We start from the raw sequence: 18,715 nt of genomic DNA, 5'->3' as shown, positions 1-18,715 counted from the left end.
GCGGTGTAGTCCGCCACCCCGGACCGCGTCCCGCACCCTGACAGTCCGGGTAAGCGGGGTCGGGGGCGGTGGGGACCCTGGGGGACTCTGAGGTGCTGTGCGGAGGCCGCCCCGCAGGGGTCCCTGTGTGGATGGGTAGACCTGACTTCTGCTGCCTCCACCCTTTGGGAGCGTCCCCGGGGTGAATGGAGACTCCCAGGGCCGCTCTGCGCTGGCTGCCATGCGGAGGCCCGAGGCATCGTCCCCAGAGAGCGGCTGTGTGACTGCGGGAGGGCATGGGTAGTCTCTGGAGTTGCCCCAGTGGAAGATCGTTTGGGAACAGGGGGGACCCTCCGGGAGCCTCCGAAGCCTGCGCGGTGGGGGGTGGACCCCACAGAGGACCAGTACTTCCAGGGGGACCGGTCTGGAAGGAACCTCTGCCTGGGAGGAGAGGGTCCTGCTGTGGGATCCCGGCCAGGAGGAACTGCCCATATGCCCGGAGGACTTTGGCCTTGACCGCCCTTCGGACTCAATGTGCCCTAACTTGTGTCCCTCCGGTGTGGCCCCTAGGTGGGGACCTTGTGGGGCTGCTGCCTTTGTCCATTGCCCCTCATTAGGATTTTTGTTCTTGGTGGTAGCCCAGTTGGCTGCAAGCTGGATTTCGGTGGAGGCAGGAACTTCTGTAAGAGCTCAAGGCTCGAGGAAGAGAAGGACCAGTGAGGCCTCCGAAGCAAAGGAAGGAGATTTGAATCCCTGGCGTTGACCATGAGGGAGAAGTAAACTCAGGTGCAACAACCGCATCTGGCAGGTCCTGGCAGGAAAGGCCTTTGAAGGAGGGAAGGAAGGAGAGGTAGGATTCCTGAGCACCTGGGTGCCAATCCCACACCAGGGATGTTTAGCACCTTATATAATCCTTACAGCAGCCTTGAAATTATCTCCTGTTAAACATTAGGCTCTTTAGACTCAGAGCGGCTTAGCAATTTGCCCAAGGTTACAAAGCTTGGAATCATGAAATCTGTGTGGTGTTTTGTTGTTGTTGTTGTTGTTGTGTGTTTAGTTTATTTGGGGAAAAGTATCCGGGAGAGGCAGAAACCAGAATGTATGTTTTTAAACCAGTTGCATTAAGGCACCACGCATGGGGCTTTGCCGTCGTGTATGCTCAGGAAGTGTGATGATGAACTAAGAGGATGCGGAGATTTTCCCTGAGGGTGAGACTGCTGCGGGAACTGATTCCCACCGAATCTCCAGGTTTCAGGGTGTGGCTTCCTCCACTGGCAACCTCACTGTGAGGATGCCTCTGGCTGGCTCTGGGCTTGATTGGGTTTGGAAGAGGCCTCTGGGTGTGGTCTCTGACAGGACTTGCTCCTCGGAACTAGGGGAACCCTTCAGAGGATGGAGTGTCCTGAGACAACCCTCCCGGCTACAGAATCCTTGAGGGAGAGAAGGGGAGACAGGATCATTTTTAGGAAGCATGACCCACTGTCCGTGGCCATCTAACTACATGCACCAGCAGACACTGGTCCACAGGTACCACTCAGGACACTCGTGCCCCATAGTGCCTCAGCATGAGGAGGAGGAGGGTGGGAAGGTGCAGAACCAAGGACGCTTAATGTTGTCTGGGGGACTGCAAAGGGTCTGCATCTGACATGGTAATGCACCCTCATCTTGCCCCCTCAGCTGTGGTCTTGCTTTCATTCCACCTGAATCCTAAGGGTGTGAATTTGGGGATCAAGGATAGACTAGTTTCTTGTCCAAAAAAAATGAAAAAATAAAAAATGGAGTTGTGCGGAAGCTAAGCAATGGAATTCTCCACAGAGCCATTCCGAGAGAGCTTTTCTGTTCCCCTTCCTCTCTTCTTCCACTCACCCAAACCTACTGACATCTTCCTTTAATAGAAGTGGCTCCCTCGGGCCGGGGTTACACATAGTGAGGAGAGAGATCAGGCCTGTGAGAAAACAGGACAACCTGTTTTGCCCATTGTTAGCTTTTCTTTTTTAACTTGATGGCCGCCTGAAGCCTGGGTGTGGCACCTCCTGCACAGCTCCATGGAGTAAACGGACAAAGGTTTATCTTAGCACCTCCCCACCCCACTACAGAGCTGTTTATAATCCCCTTTCAGTTCGAACCCCTCTCATCAGTTTAAGACACCAAAATAACAGGGATATATCTTTTTAAAGGAAATCAGAAGAAGCAGACCTGCAAATATGATCTTTGCTCCAATTCGGAGATTTGTCGTTTGAGTTTGATTCCTAAACTGTTCTTTTCATTGAGGGCTCTTGGCATCGCACCCACTCATAACCCTGGAAAATTTGCCGGATGGCTCCAGATGCTCCCCAAACACTGGACCTTGGATATCACCTCCTAAGAATACGGTCTAACTGTCCCCTAATCACAACATGAGCTTGCAAACCAAATCATTCCAGAATGGGTGTGAAGGATGTAACCAGGTGCCTTAATCATCTCAAAGAAAGAAAAAAAAAGATCTTTACAAAGGGAAAGACAAGGGGAGAGAATGGCTCAACCAATCTCACTCAGGTGTATACCAATGTCCTGGACAGTCTTTAATCTTCCAAATCTTCTCTGACCACATTCTTATAATTTTCTTCCTCCCACATTTGCCATCTTTTTGACAGTGCTTCCTTTTCCTCAAACATGAATCGTAGGACCTTCCCTAGTCCATTTCCCCTACTCCCTGTATTCCCCCCCCTCAGTATACCTGTTCCTAAGGGAATCATATTTATGCAAATCGTTTCCTTTCTCATAGCTACAGAATCTATGATCTCCCAGTCCCACATGCTTTTCCCAGTAGTGCTCTTGGTTTCTGCCACCCTCACTTTCCAGATTGATTTATTCATTGCTGATGGGACATCGTTATCCACTCCACCCCTCAATCTTAATGACCAGTGCTGACAGGAATTATTTACCGGCTTTGGACCAAGAAACCAAGACCATCAGTGTCCAGCTGGAGACATGATTATTTTTTCCATTATAACCTCTCCCTCCATCCTCCTTCCCTTCCAGCAATCCCCTCAGAGAACCACATATGTTTACTAAGTGCACTACTTACCAGGCACTATGCTAGGTAATAATGAGAGCTCCTTGCCCTTGAGGAGTTCTCATAGAATCAGTCTGCATTTCTTTCATCATTTACTATAAAGAGTAAGAAAAGTGAGGGGGAAATTACAGCTTCGCAGAGTATCCACAGGAGTCAGTGTGGCGTATGCCTTTTCCCAAGCATCACTGAAATGCAACCATTCTCTGCCTCCTCTGGCAGCTCATTCTTAGCCCCCTGCCATTGCCCTGCCCACGTTACCTTGAGTAAACTGGCCACACTCTTGACTTCTTACGATAATATGACAATACCTTATATTTGAATAACATGTTACCATTTACAAAGCCCTTTTATATACATAACCTCTGGTGTGAGAAATGTTTCATCTTACTGGGGTTTTCTCACTAAAACAACAGGGTGTAGGCTGGCTGGCTTGCTTGCTTTCCCTTTTCTTTTTTCTTTTTCTTTTTTTCCTTCTAATCAGGCTTATGGGTGTCCCAGAGGGAAAGGAAAAGCCCCAATGATTCACTACAGTCACCTCTTACCAGCTCTTAGGCTATAAAGAGGAGTTTCCTGCTGGGTGGTCAGCCCTGGGACTTATCAGAGCTATCCTGCTTCTGACCTCAGAAAATCCAATTCTCTGGGGTTTCTTTTCTCCCTGAAAATCGACATTTATATACTCTTTTAAACAAATACTTTTAAGCCTACTATCTCAAACCATTTCTTTAGGCTGTTCCTTATGTGAACGCAAGTTTCCTCGCCTGTTACGATTCAGCACCCAGCTGGCTTCATACCATCTGAGCCGTGATGGGAGTCCCCATATAGCTCCATGCCTTGGCATGTGCTTTTACCTCTTCCTGGAATGCTTTTTTTCTCCCTTATCCACTGGGGTAACTCCCACTCATATTTCAAAATTTAGCTCAAGCAACACCTCTTTTTTTTAAATCCCATACTTATGCCCCCTACACACACACATACACTGCACTCTCAGGCTGAGTGAGGTTCCATTTGTCATTCTACCGACAGTTAAGTGCTTGATTTGTGCCTGGCACATAGTAGGCTGCATTCATCAAATATTTGTAGACTCCACAAACAAGCAGGTTGTGATCATTGTGGTGTCGTAAGGGCATTAAATGGGGCTGAATAGGTGTTTCAGGCCCCAGCGCAGAGAACGAGGAGTGCCTCTCCATCTTACTGAAAAGCCCTGCTGGCGAAGTGCAATCACACCAGCCAATCACTGATGGTGTGCTGTTCCTTAACTGCTGCTCTGCTTCTGTGGGAAGCTAGCACTGTAGCTTTTCATGAAGACTCATCCCTGGCCCCCTGAGGCTAAAGATCATGCCATAATTTTGTCCTCATGTATATTAGAGCCGTGTGGGCTTTCAGAAAATATTAGACAACAACAGGCCCTCCCTCACATCTCATTCTCTTGAGCTGAGCGCAGGAAGGCAGCTTTGCTCATTCTTCAGCCCTTCTCCTTGGAGACCCCTCAAGAGCCAGCCCTGTGCAGTTGGAATGACCGTGCCTTCCTGGGCCGACGGAAGCCGGTGCTGCTGTGCTGGCTGAGCATCGGTGAATGGAGGGAGGTTCCAGGTAGACCCCGTTAGGGTCTGTAAAACATGAAAACTAAACGTCTGTAGGCTCCTGCCAAGCAACAACATGGCTGAGTAGAGCAGGAGCACTGTCGTGAGGCACCGGATTCCTAAAGCCACACCTAGTCACTGGAGAACAGCCAGACCATTTGGGGCTTGAATTTCCTCAAAGACCAGCAGAAGGTAAGGGGACTCTTTCTGGTGGTTTTTGTTTAAGGTCTCAAGGGAGATGTTAATGTCCACAGTGAGTTTAAAGCCTGTCCTGTGCGTTCTGCATTTTTAGGCCCAGGTTCTGCTTGTATTTCAGTATCCTTGTGGCTGGTCATCTTCTCTGTGAGGTATGTGGCTTTCTCTGAGGCTGTCTTTCAGGCACATGCTCCCTGGAGCCAGCTGTCAGATACCTTGAAGCTTTCACCTTATGTGCAGATGCTGTGGTGCTAGGTGTCGCCAGCCAAAACCCAGCCCACACCAAGCCGAGGGCTTCCGGCACATGCTCTTAGGCAGCTGCCCTTTGTGGGCCAGGCCACAGTGCTGGGGACCATTAAGTTTGGTAATATGAGTCTCTTTTCTTAGCATTGTGATTATAGACACTGACTGAATTCCAAAATTCTGGAATTTGTCAAAGAAATTACCCTGTTGTCAAAGAAATTACCCATAACTATTGTATGGTTACCTGTTCTCATCCCCAGTAGCCCTGACTCACTAGTTAGGGTGGTTCACCTCTGGGGAAGCAGAGTAGATGAGATGAGCTGGTGACTGTGCAGTTTCTAGAACTGAGTTTTGAAAATTTTGCCAGATCAGTCTCTCTGGCCAACGCTGAGGAAGAAAAAGGCGGCTAATACCATGATCTCAAATAAACTTACATTGCCCAGTCATCTCTGCAACATTTACTCCAACAAAGATTTCTAGAACACCCACTCCCTGGAAAGCAGGGGAACCATCTAGATTTTTCTCCCTCTTGGTCTCAGTGAAAAACTAGGATTCCTTTTCCCACCTGCGCAACCCACTCTGTTGGTTTTCCTGTCCCTCAACTCAGAGGTTTTCTTTGTCTTGCTCCTGCCTAGGGAAGCCCTCATAACCATCCAAGCAATCACTTTTAGTTGCTTTTGAGCCTTTTCCAAACAGCTGCCATTCCCATATCAAGAATCAGCTGAAAGCGAGCAAGCCGCATGCCAAGCGTGGAGACTCCTGCCCAGTAGGAAGGCTGTGCCCCAGGCTCATCACAGCTATGAATCTTTATGGCCTTCCTATTTCTCTACCAGCTCTGGCTGTGGAGCAGCCCCTCCTCCTCCTATCCCCTCCACGTTGCCCTTATAAATAATCCCACTGCCGGTGTAAGCATGGGTTCTGCCGAGAATGGGCGTGTCTTGCGCACACATTCCAAGCTGCACACATATGCCTCACTGCCTGACAAATACATCTAGACAGACTTCTCTTACCCGAAGAAAGATTCTGGTTGTCATCTATTTTCATTTCCTCCAATTCAGACAGCCCTATTCTACCTTCTGCCTTCTTATCCTTCTGCCATTCACACCACCTGCTCCTGCCCCCTGAGGGTTTTTCCAAGCCTTCCCTAGATACCACAAATTCTCTGACAGTCATAGCATTCTTAGGACAATGTCTTTTTATCCCTTTCATCCTTGTTAGGGAGGCAGAAAGCCCCAATTATACCCACCAGCCAAACAAGTAATCATTAGGTGTAATTTATGGGACCTTTGTAACTTGATTTCCTTTTAACTCTCTCTTCTTCCTAGGGTTTCTTCCAGCACAGGAGAGGACAGGGTTTTCTCACCAGGCATTTGTTTTTACCATCGCTAATCACTACCACTTGTTTCTCTGGAAATTAGACCTGATGTTGTCAATTTCTCAAACACTGATGGTACACATCGTGAATATTTCAGCACATTTTTGCTGTTAGTCAAGGTGTCTTTTGTATACAGGTTTGAGCCTCTCCGTTAAGCATTAAGGATTATAGCCTCAGTTTTGAAGCCTAATTTTGTTGTGTCCTCACAATTTATATCAAAATTAAAGCCATGTCCATTCAAATGACTTGGTATCTTGTTTGGATTTTGATGGTTTCTTTTTAATGGTTCTGCTCTGTATTATCTGCATTATGGGCCTAGAAAATCGAACCGTCTCAGGTAAAATGAAGAGCAGTACTCCAAGATCCTGTGGTCAGGACTAGAAAGTCCTTTTTTATTTGTGTTTATGTTTGTTAGTTTAGCTGGTGGATGTCATCTTCAGTCTTCATTGAAATTACTTTAAGGATAAACCCAACATCATTGCAATATCATGATAAACAACTGAGATGTCTTAATAGTGATTTGCATTATCCTGACAGAGAATAATGATTGTAGCAAGATCACATTGTGTTGGGGGATATCTGTGGTTAGTTTGCTGATACACTATTAATAAGTCAGTTCACTTTCAGAGTAACCCTTCTAATTGGCTGGTCTTTGTTCAGAACTCTTATTACACATTATCTGAAAAAGCCAGTAAGAACCAAAAGCATACCATTGATTTTCCTCCACTGAATCAGTCTTGGAAAAGTGAATTGTATATGGTTATTCCAGGTCTCCAAATAAGTGTTTTTTGAACTTTTTTTCCCAACCCATGTCTTCTTGCTGATAAACATAAATGTGATGACTGCTCCCTGAACTTCTGATACAACTTCTGGCAGGGGCTTCCCAAACTATTTAGGGAGCTAGTACCTTCTATATATCCCCAACAGCCAAGAAGATACTGTAAATATCCGCTGTATTACAGAGCATGTTTCAAAAGAAGGGGGGTAATGGCTTTTAATATTTGTTTTCCAAACACATATTATAATTGATGTGCTTTTCAATTCACTCATTTAACCCCCTCCTCTGGCAGTTTCTTTATTTTTTTTTTAATGTTTTTATTGATTTTAGAGAGAGATGAAGGGGGGGGAGATAGAGAGAGAGATGAGAGAGAAACATAGATCAGTTGCCTCCCACAACCAGGGACCGAACCTGCAATCTGGCATTTGCCCTGACCAGGAATCAAACCAACAACCTTTCAGTTCACAGGAGGATGCTCAACCAGCTGAGTCACACTGGCCAGGGAACCGGGAGTTTCTTATAGACACCTCCCACCTGCCCAGTTCACCACTTAAGAATTATTGCTCTAGACTGCATTCCTGTTGAGGTTGTTTCCACCTTTAAATAACTGTAAACAATTCCCTAATAAACATTATTTTAAATATGTCTAAAGGGCAGAAGATCAGCCTTTCATAGAGTAGGGTTTTCTTCAAAGAGTAATATTAGTAGCTGTCCACCTCAGCTAGACCTCCTAACCACATAGATTCTTAAGACAAGCTTGAGAATTCTGTTCTTATATCACTTTAGCCAAGGGGAAAGTTACCTTATACCCCACAATGTTGTCCTTGTCTTTTATAGGTAACCATCTTTAAATCAAAAGACAAATGTGTAGCCCTGGCTGGTGTTTCTCAGTAGTTGGAGCATCGGCCCGCGACGACAGGGCTGCGGGTTCAATTCCTGGCCAAGGGCATGTACCTGGGTTGCAGGTTTGATCCTCGACCCCAGCTGGGGCACGTGTGGGAGGCAACCAATCAGTGTGTCTCCCTCACATTCTCTCTCTCTCTCTCTCTCTCTCTCCCTCCCTCCCTCCCTTCTACTCTCTCTAAAAACAATGAAAAAAGTATCCTCGGGTGAGGATTAACAACAACAAAAGTGTAGTTCTCTAATCAAAAATGTAAAATGATCCTAAGGCTGTGTTTTTTCAAATTGCAAGTCCAGACCCATTAGCAAGTCATGAAATCATTTTAGAGTCACTATCAGGGTTATTTTTAATGAAATAGAATAGAGGAGATAGAAAATCTCAGAGAACAGCACGTATAGTAAAAGTAGGATTGTTTCACAAAAGTTTGGGTTCAGTTTCAGATCTATGAACATTTGTTTATAACTGTGTGTACAGGGTCACATCATAAACTATATTTCTTGCTATGGGTCACAGTTAAAAATTTTGAAAAACATACCACAAAAGGTTTCTGAGGAAAATATTGTGGCCTTGGAAATAGTAATTGATCATGAGGAAGGTCCGCAGTGAAGGTGCGTGTCATTTTGCATTGTCCCTCTTGGTGTGGCGTGCCTGTTCCTGCTCTGATCACTGCCTGTTGGGACTTGCTTTCCCACCTAACTATAGAGCACAGCTGTGCTTGTGAGGGGGAACATAGGCCCTTCCTCTTCAAGAATCCCCTAGGTCCATAGCCTCCACAAAAGCTCTAACATACACATGTGCCTTCCTCTCCACCCCAACCCCCAACCCCACCCTGGCTGGATACCCTCGTTAGGTCACATTTTTAAAGAATTGTACACTTGAAACCTATATAATTTTATTAACCAATGTCGCCCCAATAAATTCAATAAAAATTATTTTAAAAAATAAGTCAGACAGAGAAAGACTGAATGAAATACTGTATAGTCTCACTTATATGTGGAATCAAAAGACATTGAACTCATAGAAACAGATGGTTACCAGGGACTGGAGGATCGGAGAAATGGGGAGATGCTGGCTAAAGGGTAGAAACATTCAGTTACAAGATGAGTAAGTTCCAGGATCTAAGGTACAGCATGATGACTTTAGTTAACAATGTTGTATTATATACTTGAAAGTTGCAGTAAGAGTTCAACTTTAATGTTCTCACCATAACAACAATATAATAATTATGTGAGGTAAAAGATGTGCTAAGTAACATTATTATAGTAAAACTTCACAATCCTATATAATAAAAGGCTAATATGCAAATAAACCAAACGGCGGAACAACCGAACAACTGGTAGCTATGATGTGTGCTGACCACCAGGGGGTGTGCACAAAACATGGCGGGCGTTGGCCATGGCGGGATGGTGGAGCAGGTGAGCGAGGGCACCAGACCAAGGCGGGGCGCCGGTCGCTGTCATCGGGGTGAGCCTCTGGTGGTTCCTGAAAATTCTTTGCTCCCACACGCCACAGTCCCGCTTGGTGCTTGCGCCTGCTGCCAGCGCTGGCCCCACACGCACCGGCTGCTGATGCCCAGCACCAGCCCTGCTCACTGGGTGCCATCAGCGGGTGCAAGCAGCGGCTGCCAGCCCTGATCGTCCCTGAAGGCTTCTCCACCTCCCCCTGCTCCTGAAGGGCGATTGGGGCAGCAGCGGCCACTTGCACCCACTGACAGTGCCGGCCCGCTCACACCCGCTGCTGGCGCTGGCCCCAATCGCTCTGCGCCTTCAGCGGTGCGAGCGGCCCGCGCTGTCAGCACATGGGAGCGGAGGCAGGAACAAGGCTGCCGGCATACAGGGGACCAGGGGCCATAGCAGGAGGGGCTGGGCAGGGGCTTGGAGGATGGGCCAAGACCCACCCCTGTGCTCATGTGTTAACTAACCTTATGAGTTATTTCACTATATTCACACACACACACACACACACATACATATATATACACACACATATATATAAATAAAATGATCACATTGTACACCCTAAACTTACACAATGTTATATGTCACTTATATCTCAATAAAGCTGGGAAGTAAATATAAAACTGCCCTCTCTCTCTTTACCCTTGACCAATCAATTACTTTATTCCTAAGTTTCTCCAATTCTATTTACATGGTATCAAATACACTTAGTCATCATCATTGCTGCTGCCATCATTTCCGTTTAAACCCTCTACATCTTGCCTGTACTATTATAATAGCCTTCTAATTGGCCCTAAGCTTTTCTCCTACCCTCTGTCACCTTTTCCCACAAACAAACAGAGGGTAACTTCTGACCCGTCCTTCAGGATCCACGCTGGCTCCCAGTAGTGTGGTCTCACCTTCGTTTAAGCACTTCAGCACTTTGTCTTATTCTTCTTTGAGTTTTGATATTAAGTAGCTTGAGTGGTAAGACTTCTCCTGTCTTCTATTTCCTGTGATGAGTGGTTAGTGCCTTGCACAAAGTACTGTTCAATAAGCCTTGATTATAATGGATAGAGAGCGAGGCTAAAATGGACCCTGCTCCACTTTACGTAGAACAAGCATTCCCCCCGCTGAATCCGCTAAGGCCCCTCAGGCTGGGAAATAGCAAACAGCTTTGTAATGTGCCCTCACTTTCCAATGCCATGCTCTGCGGAGGAAGAGCAGGGATGACGTTACTTTTTAACCTGTAAAGGATATGGACCTTTCTTGAAAGGTTCAGAAAAATCAAAGCAGAAAAATGTGGGAGTGACATGAATGAAGCCTCACAAATGTGAGAAGCACCTTAGAGCTTGTCATGGGCCAGTTGTTGGGTGGCCTAAGAGATAAACAGACCCCTAAAGAAGCACAGCTATTAATTAGGGGGCAAAGGAGAGTTTGTGACTTTGACCACATGGTAGCGTTTCCTGACTACCTGTTCAGGAATCCTCTGGAAATAGGAGTTCATTCACTCTGACTCAAAAAGTAGGCATTTGATGTGGATTATCCCTGGATGGGTTGTGCACAGCTCTTACTGGAGGAGCTTCCCTTAAATCAGAAGGCTGAAATATGTTGCTGTAGTCTTACATTAAGCCTTGGGTCATCTTGTGGGGCAGAAGAGAGACTTGGGCTCTGAGGTCTCCAACTACCTCAAAGTAGCAGAGGCCTGGGATCCCTGAACCTAATTGGCTTTGGGACAGGAAGGATGATAGAAATACCATCGTGCTTCCTAGTCTACTAAGCACAGGTAAGCCCATGAACTAATGTTATCTTCATGACAGCCCTATGAAGTACAGTGAGCAGAGAGTCTCATTTCACAGATGGGGGGAAAAAACTAAGTCACAAGACCAGTCAGAAGTAGAACCAAGGTCTTCCTACTCCTTAACAATTGCTCTTTCCACCCCACCACTACTGAGTTTTTTTAAAAAAAGAAACTGCACTGGCCTGTGTTTCACAGTGGTTAGAACATCAGTCCACATACTAAGGGTCACAGGTTCAATTCCCGGTCAAGAGCGCGTACCTGGGTTGCAGGTCTAATCCCACCCAGTCTGGGCACGTGCAGGAGGCAACAAATTGATATGTCTCTCACATCAATGTTTCTCTCCTTCCCTCCCTTCCACTCTCTCTCTAAGAGAGAGAGAGAGAGAGAGAGAGAGAGACTATTTAATAACATTTGCCACTTAGGTAAATGCTTGAAACTGATTGGCTCAACATGGTCAGCCATTAGCTGAGTCCGGGCCCCTCTGCTTTTTGCTCACAGAGCCATGGGGGTGTTGATGTCCAAGCGGCAGACAGTGGAGCAGGTGCAGAAGGTGAGCCTGGCCGTGTCTGCTTTCAAGGATGGGCTGCGGGACAGGCCTTCCAACCAACGTACAGGTGAGCTTCCAGGGTCCCACCATGACACTGTAGAGGGCTCTGTCCAGGAGGTGCAGGAGGAGAAAGAAGCAGAGGCAAGCACCTCCGTGCTCCAAGAAGAGAGCAGCATCAACCGTGCAGCCTGGGAGAGGCTCCGAGATGGGCGTGGAGTGGAACCTGAGGAGTTTGACAGGAACAATCGTTTTACCCCTCCTGCCTTCATCCGCCCAACCCGGAAGCTGGATGATGACAAGCCTCCAGATATCAGCTTGGAACCCAGAGAGCCTGTGAGTGTCCAGTTAGGGAAGATTCGCCAAGTTTTAGACCTTCTGAGGATCAGGAAGCAGGACAGGGAGGCCTGAGTATGGTTAAAGTGAGACTCAAAACCAGAAAGATGGCGCTCACTCTAGAACAATCTTTGAGTTTCTTCCATAAGAATAAAATTGTTAAGTTACATTCTGGATTAGTCTTAGTGAAAGACTTGAGGCAGTAGGTGACAAGGACTGATACCATGGCAGGTCTTCTGCCAGCCTTCCCACCTTAGGGATAGTACTACCCCGTGTAGGGAGCATTTGGAAATTAGTGGGGTGGGGAGAGTTTGGGGAGGTCACAGTAACTGTGGGAGTTGCTACTGGTATTTGGTGCCAAGAAAATCAGGATGCTAAGTGTCCTGCAATGCCTGGGACAATCTCTCACCACAGATTATTCTTTCCAAAAATGGTAGTAGCATTCCTGTTGAGAAACATGGTCACACAGGCCTGAGCAGCTGGAAGAGCCTGCTGGTTCTTGTCTTCCAGAGACAAGATGAGAAATACTGCCTTAACACTGCCTCCAGTTGGAGCTGTTTCTCTAGGCTGCTCCAGGGAGACTCAGCCCTATATGGGTAGCTCTGCGCTTGGTGGCCGGAGGATCTTGCTGCACATCCCCGTTCATTCCTGCCATCTTTCCCCAGGTCGTCAATGATGAGATGTGTGATGTCTGTGAGGTCTGGACGGCCGAGAGCCTCTTCCCATGCAGGGTCTGCACCAGGGTTTTTCATGATGGCTGCCTGCGTCGCATGGGCTACATCCAAGGAGACGGTGCAGCAGAGGTGACCGAGATGGCACACACGGAAACAGGCTGGAGCTGCCACTACTGTGTGAGCCTGGACTGCAGGGGCCGTGGGCTGCTGCACCTCAAGGACATGGCGCTTTTTCTGGAGGCCCAGTCTTAGAACACCGGTTTCTAGGCAGTGACCTAAAGAGTGTCCCAATTGTAGATATAAGGGTCCTAGAGCTAGGACAGGATTTCTCTACTTCAGTGCTGCTGAGATTTATGCACAATAATTCTTTGTTGTGGGAGCTGTGTGCATTGTAGGATTTTTAGCAACATCCCTGGCCTCCTCTAGCCACCATCTAAACCAGTGGTTCTCAACCTTCCTAATGCCGCGACCCTTTAATACAGTTCCTCATGTTGTGGTGACCCCCAACCATAAAATTATTTTCGTTGCTACTTCATAACTGTAATTTTGCTACTGTTATGAATCGTAATGTAAATATCTGATATGCAGGATGTATTTTCATTGTTACAAATTGAACATAATTAAAGCATAGTGATTAATCACAAAAACAATATGTAATTATATATGTGTTTTCCGATGGTCTTAGGCAACCCCTGTGAAAGGGTCGTTCAACCCCCAAAGGGTCGCGACCCACAGGTTGAGAACCGCTGATCTAAACACTAATGATTCTCAAATCTGTGTGTCCAAAACTAAATTTTCTCTGTCTCTTGGACTTATAGTCACCTCTATGCTTTACATGTACTTCATATTCAACATGCCCCCAAATGAACTTATCTTTCTCCTAAAACCTGTTCTCCTTCCATTTCTTATCTCTGTGAATACCACTTCACCCTACCTCCCAGTTACCAATCCCAACTTATTTCTCTCTCTCATTCCTCACATCTAGTAGGTCAACAGGTCCTATTGATCCAACTTCCTAATACCTCTCAACTCTCTCCATTCTCATGCTTTAGTTTAGCCGCTCATCTATACTATATACAGCCACCTAACTGCTCTCCATGCCTCCAGGCTTTGCCCCTCTAATCCATTTTCCACACAGCAGTCAAAAATTTCACAGTGGCACTCCACACTTCAAAACCCTTCAGTGACTCCCCTTTGCGCTCAGAATAAAGGCCCAATTTGAGGGGTTCAATAAAGGGTATTTGAGGTATCATAGCCAGGCTTCTGCCTACCTCCCCTCCCTTTTATCATTCCTTCCTGCTCTCCCCACACACATACGCTACACTCCAGCCTTAGTGCACATCTCACAGTGTTACACACCACTGTGCCCAGCATATACAACGTTCTCAATAAGTGTTTACTGAAAGAATGGTTTGAGTTCTTTATGAAATGCACAAATGAATATTCATGAAATGTCTGCTTCCTATTCTTTGCTGGTATTTTAGGGGAGGAGGGAAATAACCTACTAGAAAGAATCTTTGATATTTTAAAGACTGTGATACTGTAAATGAATGTTAACAAAATAACACATCAGTGCTCTTTTGGAATTAAAACTTCTATGGCACCACAAAAAAAAACCTCATTTGATTCTAGGAACTTTATCATAATGGCATCTCTTTCAAAACCACTTTGGAGTGATACAACCCATTAGGAGCAGAGTTACAGTTAACATTATTTTAAGCTAAAATACTCTTGAGCACCATCTAACACAGAAGCCAGTTCCCTAAAATGGATAAAGATGGAGCTTCTCTGGTGGATGGGCCCAGGGATTCACAACTCCACTTTCTAGTCCACGTTCTCGCTTGCCACAGCTTCCTAAGGCACTTCCAAAGTGCCTCAGAAAATAATTTTAAATAACTGTTTTAGTAAAAGGGACTCAGGTCTGGAGTCAGGATACCTGGTTCTGGGGAAGACCCTGCCCCACAGTTGAGCAACTCTAAGCAAGCCCTTTCCCCTTTCTCCTTGATTGTGAATGAGAGACTAGGTTTACATGATCTCACGATTGCCTTCCAGTTGAAATACTGTTTCCATTTCTCTGGATCTTTGGCCTTTCTTTCTTACTGGCCTATGTGGCCACTGACTCAGCTCTTCTTTTTCTTTTTTCTCAGAACAATCTCAACTTGCTGCTAACTGAGGAGGAGATGTATAGCCTCACAGAGGCCTTTCAGCAGTGTAAAGTCATCCCTGGTAAGGCCGGATGGTGCTGCTGGATGGAGGGGCTGGGCTGATTTCTCCATCATACTTTCCAGGATGAAAGGAATATCGTGGAATTTGGGGGTTAAGGGGTAAATAGGTCCCTGTTCCCAAGCTGTTGGCCAGCAGGGGCACCCACACCCGGCCACAGCCTGAGTCATTCTAGTGATGGGAGATAAAGATTCTACAAGAGCTGTGGATATAGGGGCTCTGGAGGGTACCCTAGAGGTGCATGGAGGTGCCCCATAGGATGAGGAAGGAGTGGGCATGGCTAGCATGTGGTGCCTCCCCATAGATTGCTCTCTGACGCGGGAGGACTTCCTGCGCTACCGCCACCAAGCAGCAAAGCGGGGGGACAGTAACAGGGCTTTAAGTGAGGAGCAAGAGGAGCAGGCAGCCCGCCAGTTTGCAGCCCTGGACCCTGAACATCGAGGACACATAGAGTGGCCTGACTTCTTGTCCCATGAGTCCCTCCTACTTCTGCAGCAATTGCGTCCCCAGGTAAGGGCCAGCTGAGGTGAATGTCTATGGGATACTGGGTGACAGACACCTGGAAGCATGCTGGGCAGGTTGGGGGAACACTGGGTACTCTCTGAGTAGGGACCAGTACCAGAAAAGGGCTCAGGTTCCATCCAGTGGCAGGTGACCCAGTGCCTAGGCCGAGGAAACTGCCCAAGGAAGACTGATCTGCACTGGACCCCACTGTGAATGTTGGTGTCACCAGAAAGGCTCTGGGCTGCCGCAAAGGGAGGTTTGCAGAGGTGGTAATGGAGGTAAAATTCTCTGTGGCTTGACAGTTTACAAAATATTTTTACCTCCAAGATCTTAACTTGTCTCTTCTTCCTCAGAACTCTCTGTTAAGGCTTCTGACAGTCAAGGAGCGGGAGCGAGCCCGGGCCACCTTCCTGGCCTGGGGCAGTGGGAGCGCCATCAGTGAGGCAGAGTGCCACCGTGCACGGCACTCCTGGTTCCACAAACACCTCCCAGAGGCTCCTTCCTCCAGCGTCAGGTCCGCTCCCTACCACTCCCTGCCCCCACTACATACCCTCCTCCTTTCCCACCCAAGTGGCCATGAATAGGAAATGTACCTCCCGGCTTCGCCTGCCAACTGCCAGGAGAGGATCCTCCTGTGCATTAGACAGAGGACAGTGACCCCTACTGGCCAAGGCATGGGGCCGTCTCTACTCCAAACTGTTGTCCCATATCAGAAAGCCAGGACGTGCACATGGGTTCACCAGAGTTTGGGAGGGGCCAGGCTTTTCACTCCAGTGCCCTTATGCCCAACAGCATCAGCCATGTGGGTCCCATAGCAGACAGCAGCCCAGCCAGCAGCAGCAGCAAGAGTCAGGACAAGGCCCTGATGCCCACAGAGCGTGAATCCAGGTGAGTGGGATCTCCTCAACTGGCTGTGTGCTCCCCCAACCACCCAACACACACAAGTAAGAGAGGGCATTACCCATTGTCACCCCTAAACAGCAAGTACCCACCCCAGAAACCAGGCTCCAGGAGTGCGCATTTGACCACAGATCCTTAGGGCCTGCCAGCTGGTCTGTCAGCTTGGAAGCACAGTTGGCCATAACCGTGTCAGGCACAATCCAGGGCTCCCGGAGTTTTGTCCAACTCAAGCCGCACTGACACTGGGATCAGGTCACATGAGCCTCCGGGCTCTGCAACAGCCTCACAAACCTGCCCTTTGATTCTATTCTAGATCTGTGGACTGGCCTACCTTCCTGCGGGAGAATGTCATCTACATCTTGGCTGCCCGCCCAAACAGCGCAGCCATTCACCTGAAACCCCCAGGATAGCATGGAGCAGAGAAGCTGAATTCTGGGACAGTGGCGTTCTCTCCTTTTCCCTTCTCCCTCTCCCCCACCAACCTCTGGTACTGAGGCTTAGGAGGATGGAGCACTGCCAGCATCTCAGTTTTTCACCAAGCTTTATGGCACAGAAATCACCATTCCCCTCACAACAGAGGCAGTAAACGCACTGCCACAGGGAGAAGCCCTGGGAGCTGTGGCAGCACCCAGTCCTGGACACACACACCCACCTCCACATGGTAGACTGGACCCACCACTGCACATGTATATGCCTGCACACTCACCCCTTGCAGCCCATGCCTTCAGAGACCTGTTTCTTTTGGTTTAAAAGGACCAAAGTTCCTTTGTGAAGCCACTGGTATAGATGACGGGTCTTGACTCACCCCATTCTATTGGCCAGTTCCAATTCCATTAGATAAGACACTGGCCAAGCGATTCTTAATAAGGGGCATATCAGACCCACATGCTGTCCTGGAGATGCTGACAGGTTCCCTTTCCCCCATTGAAAATCCCTCCTGTGCTGAGCCACTGTTCTAGTAGGTGTGTGCTATGTCCCTCAGGGGTGTTGGGGTGGGAAATGGTTAAAAACCACCACTGCACTTCAGCACATGATTTACTTAAATCCCAATTCCTGGTAACAGAGAAGGTAACGAGTCTGTGGAGTCCTAATTAGAAAAGGGGGAGGCAGTCCCTCCCAGGGACCCAGAAGTCTAGGAACTTCTCAGCCAGGTCATTCAAGTCCTTTAAAAGTCTTTAGAAGAGCTGTCAAAAACCAAGGTGAGCCATCCTGGCCCTTGTTTTTCAGATGCGAGCTCATGGCCCAGAGCCCAGGGGGCCTGAATGGAGTAAGTATGATGGCAGGAGTCACAGCCCTCTGTGTTAGATGCTTCACCCAAGTCAGCTACCAGGGAGACCTGCAGCCTGAGCTCCAGTGAGGACAAGGTCTGGATGGAAGAAAAGAGGCGAAGGCTCATGCTTTTCCGTCCTTCCAGCTCAACTCGACTGTAGGCCTAGGAAAGTGTGCCATTGTGTGGAGAACAGAGCCAGCCTCTTGCAGACCAAGAAAGAACAGCTCCACAGGAACTCTGAGGAGGGACTTCTTTCACCCACCCTGGCAAAGAGGATAAGAGGCTGGACCGAAGAGGAGGATTTGCATCTCAGCTCTCTTGAGCGGATAAAATTCCAGCAAAGCCTCAGTTTTCTCTTCTCCCATCACTGAGATTCGGCCTGAGTTGCTACTTCTCCCCACTGTTTGCTGCATGTTCTTCTCCACCAGGATAAGGCCTGGGCCTAGAATGGGAGACCTTTGGGGACAAGAAGAGGCTGCCACAAGGCCACCAAGCCTGGCCTCCAAGCCCCAACAATCCTTCCTGAGTTCTCAAGTCAGTGCCTGTTGTGGGTCAGCCCTGGTCCTTGGGCTCAGGTTTCTGTTTCCAACCTAATGGCAGGTTTATGCTGCTGCCAGATCTGACTACCAAGAGTTATTTGAGAGGGGGTTGGCTCTATATGCAGAAGCTAACATATCTCCATTGCTCAAGTAATTTGTACTAAATTAGGTGTTTACAAAAGCAGCAGCATACAGCTCAGTGTTGAGATGCTTAGAGTAAAGAGGGGAGCCACAACCAGGAGTATGGCATATGGTCTCCTGAAGAAACTGCCTGACCTGGAAGCAGGGTGAGAAGCTTCTGGGGTTGGATTATTTAGGACTAAAATGAGACAGAAGATGAGACTGGATTCGTGTATATGACCCTGGAAAATTCAAAACCCAC

The 18,715-nt window shown here is 47.7% G+C and overlaps 1 protein-coding gene across 8 annotated transcripts in view; it reads left to right on the top strand.

Annotated features, from left to right (window-relative positions):
* PHF24 (PHD finger protein 24) overlaps positions 1 to 18,663 on the top strand; it is a 19,260-nt gene extending 597 nt beyond the window's left edge. The window contains exons 1-10 of one of the 8 annotated variants that reach the window (XM_014531529.1): positions 14 to 49; positions 618 to 829; positions 11,842 to 11,893; positions 12,005 to 12,223; positions 12,889 to 13,074; positions 15,045 to 15,123; positions 15,425 to 15,630; positions 15,978 to 16,138; positions 16,417 to 16,512; positions 16,838 to 18,663. In XM_014531529.1, the coding sequence (XP_014387015.1) occupies positions 11,846 to 11,893; positions 12,005 to 12,223; positions 12,889 to 13,074; positions 15,045 to 15,123; positions 15,425 to 15,630; positions 15,978 to 16,138; positions 16,417 to 16,512; positions 16,838 to 16,934 (1,092 nt within the window). In that variant the 5' untranslated portion in view covers positions 14 to 49; positions 618 to 829; positions 11,842 to 11,845 and the 3' untranslated portion in view covers positions 16,935 to 18,663. Of the gene's footprint in view, positions 50 to 617; positions 830 to 4,276; positions 4,807 to 11,841; positions 12,224 to 12,888; positions 13,075 to 15,044; positions 15,124 to 15,424; positions 15,631 to 15,977; positions 16,139 to 16,416; positions 16,513 to 16,837 lie in introns of those variants that run through there. The other 7 variants (XM_005884014.2, XM_005884011.2, XM_014531531.1 and 4 more) reach the window with 7 other exon arrangements.
* The last annotated feature ends 52 nt before the right edge of the window (positions 18,664 to 18,715 follow it).

This window comes from Myotis brandtii, unplaced genomic scaffold, assembly GCF_000412655.1.
Source record: "Myotis brandtii unplaced genomic scaffold, ASM41265v1 scaffold806, whole genome shotgun sequence".
In the NCBI taxonomy this organism is placed as follows: Eukaryota; Metazoa; Chordata; class Mammalia; order Chiroptera; family Vespertilionidae; genus Myotis; species Myotis brandtii.
The sequence above is the reverse complement of the archived record's forward strand: the minus strand, read 5'-3'. Positions and strand labels throughout refer to the sequence as shown.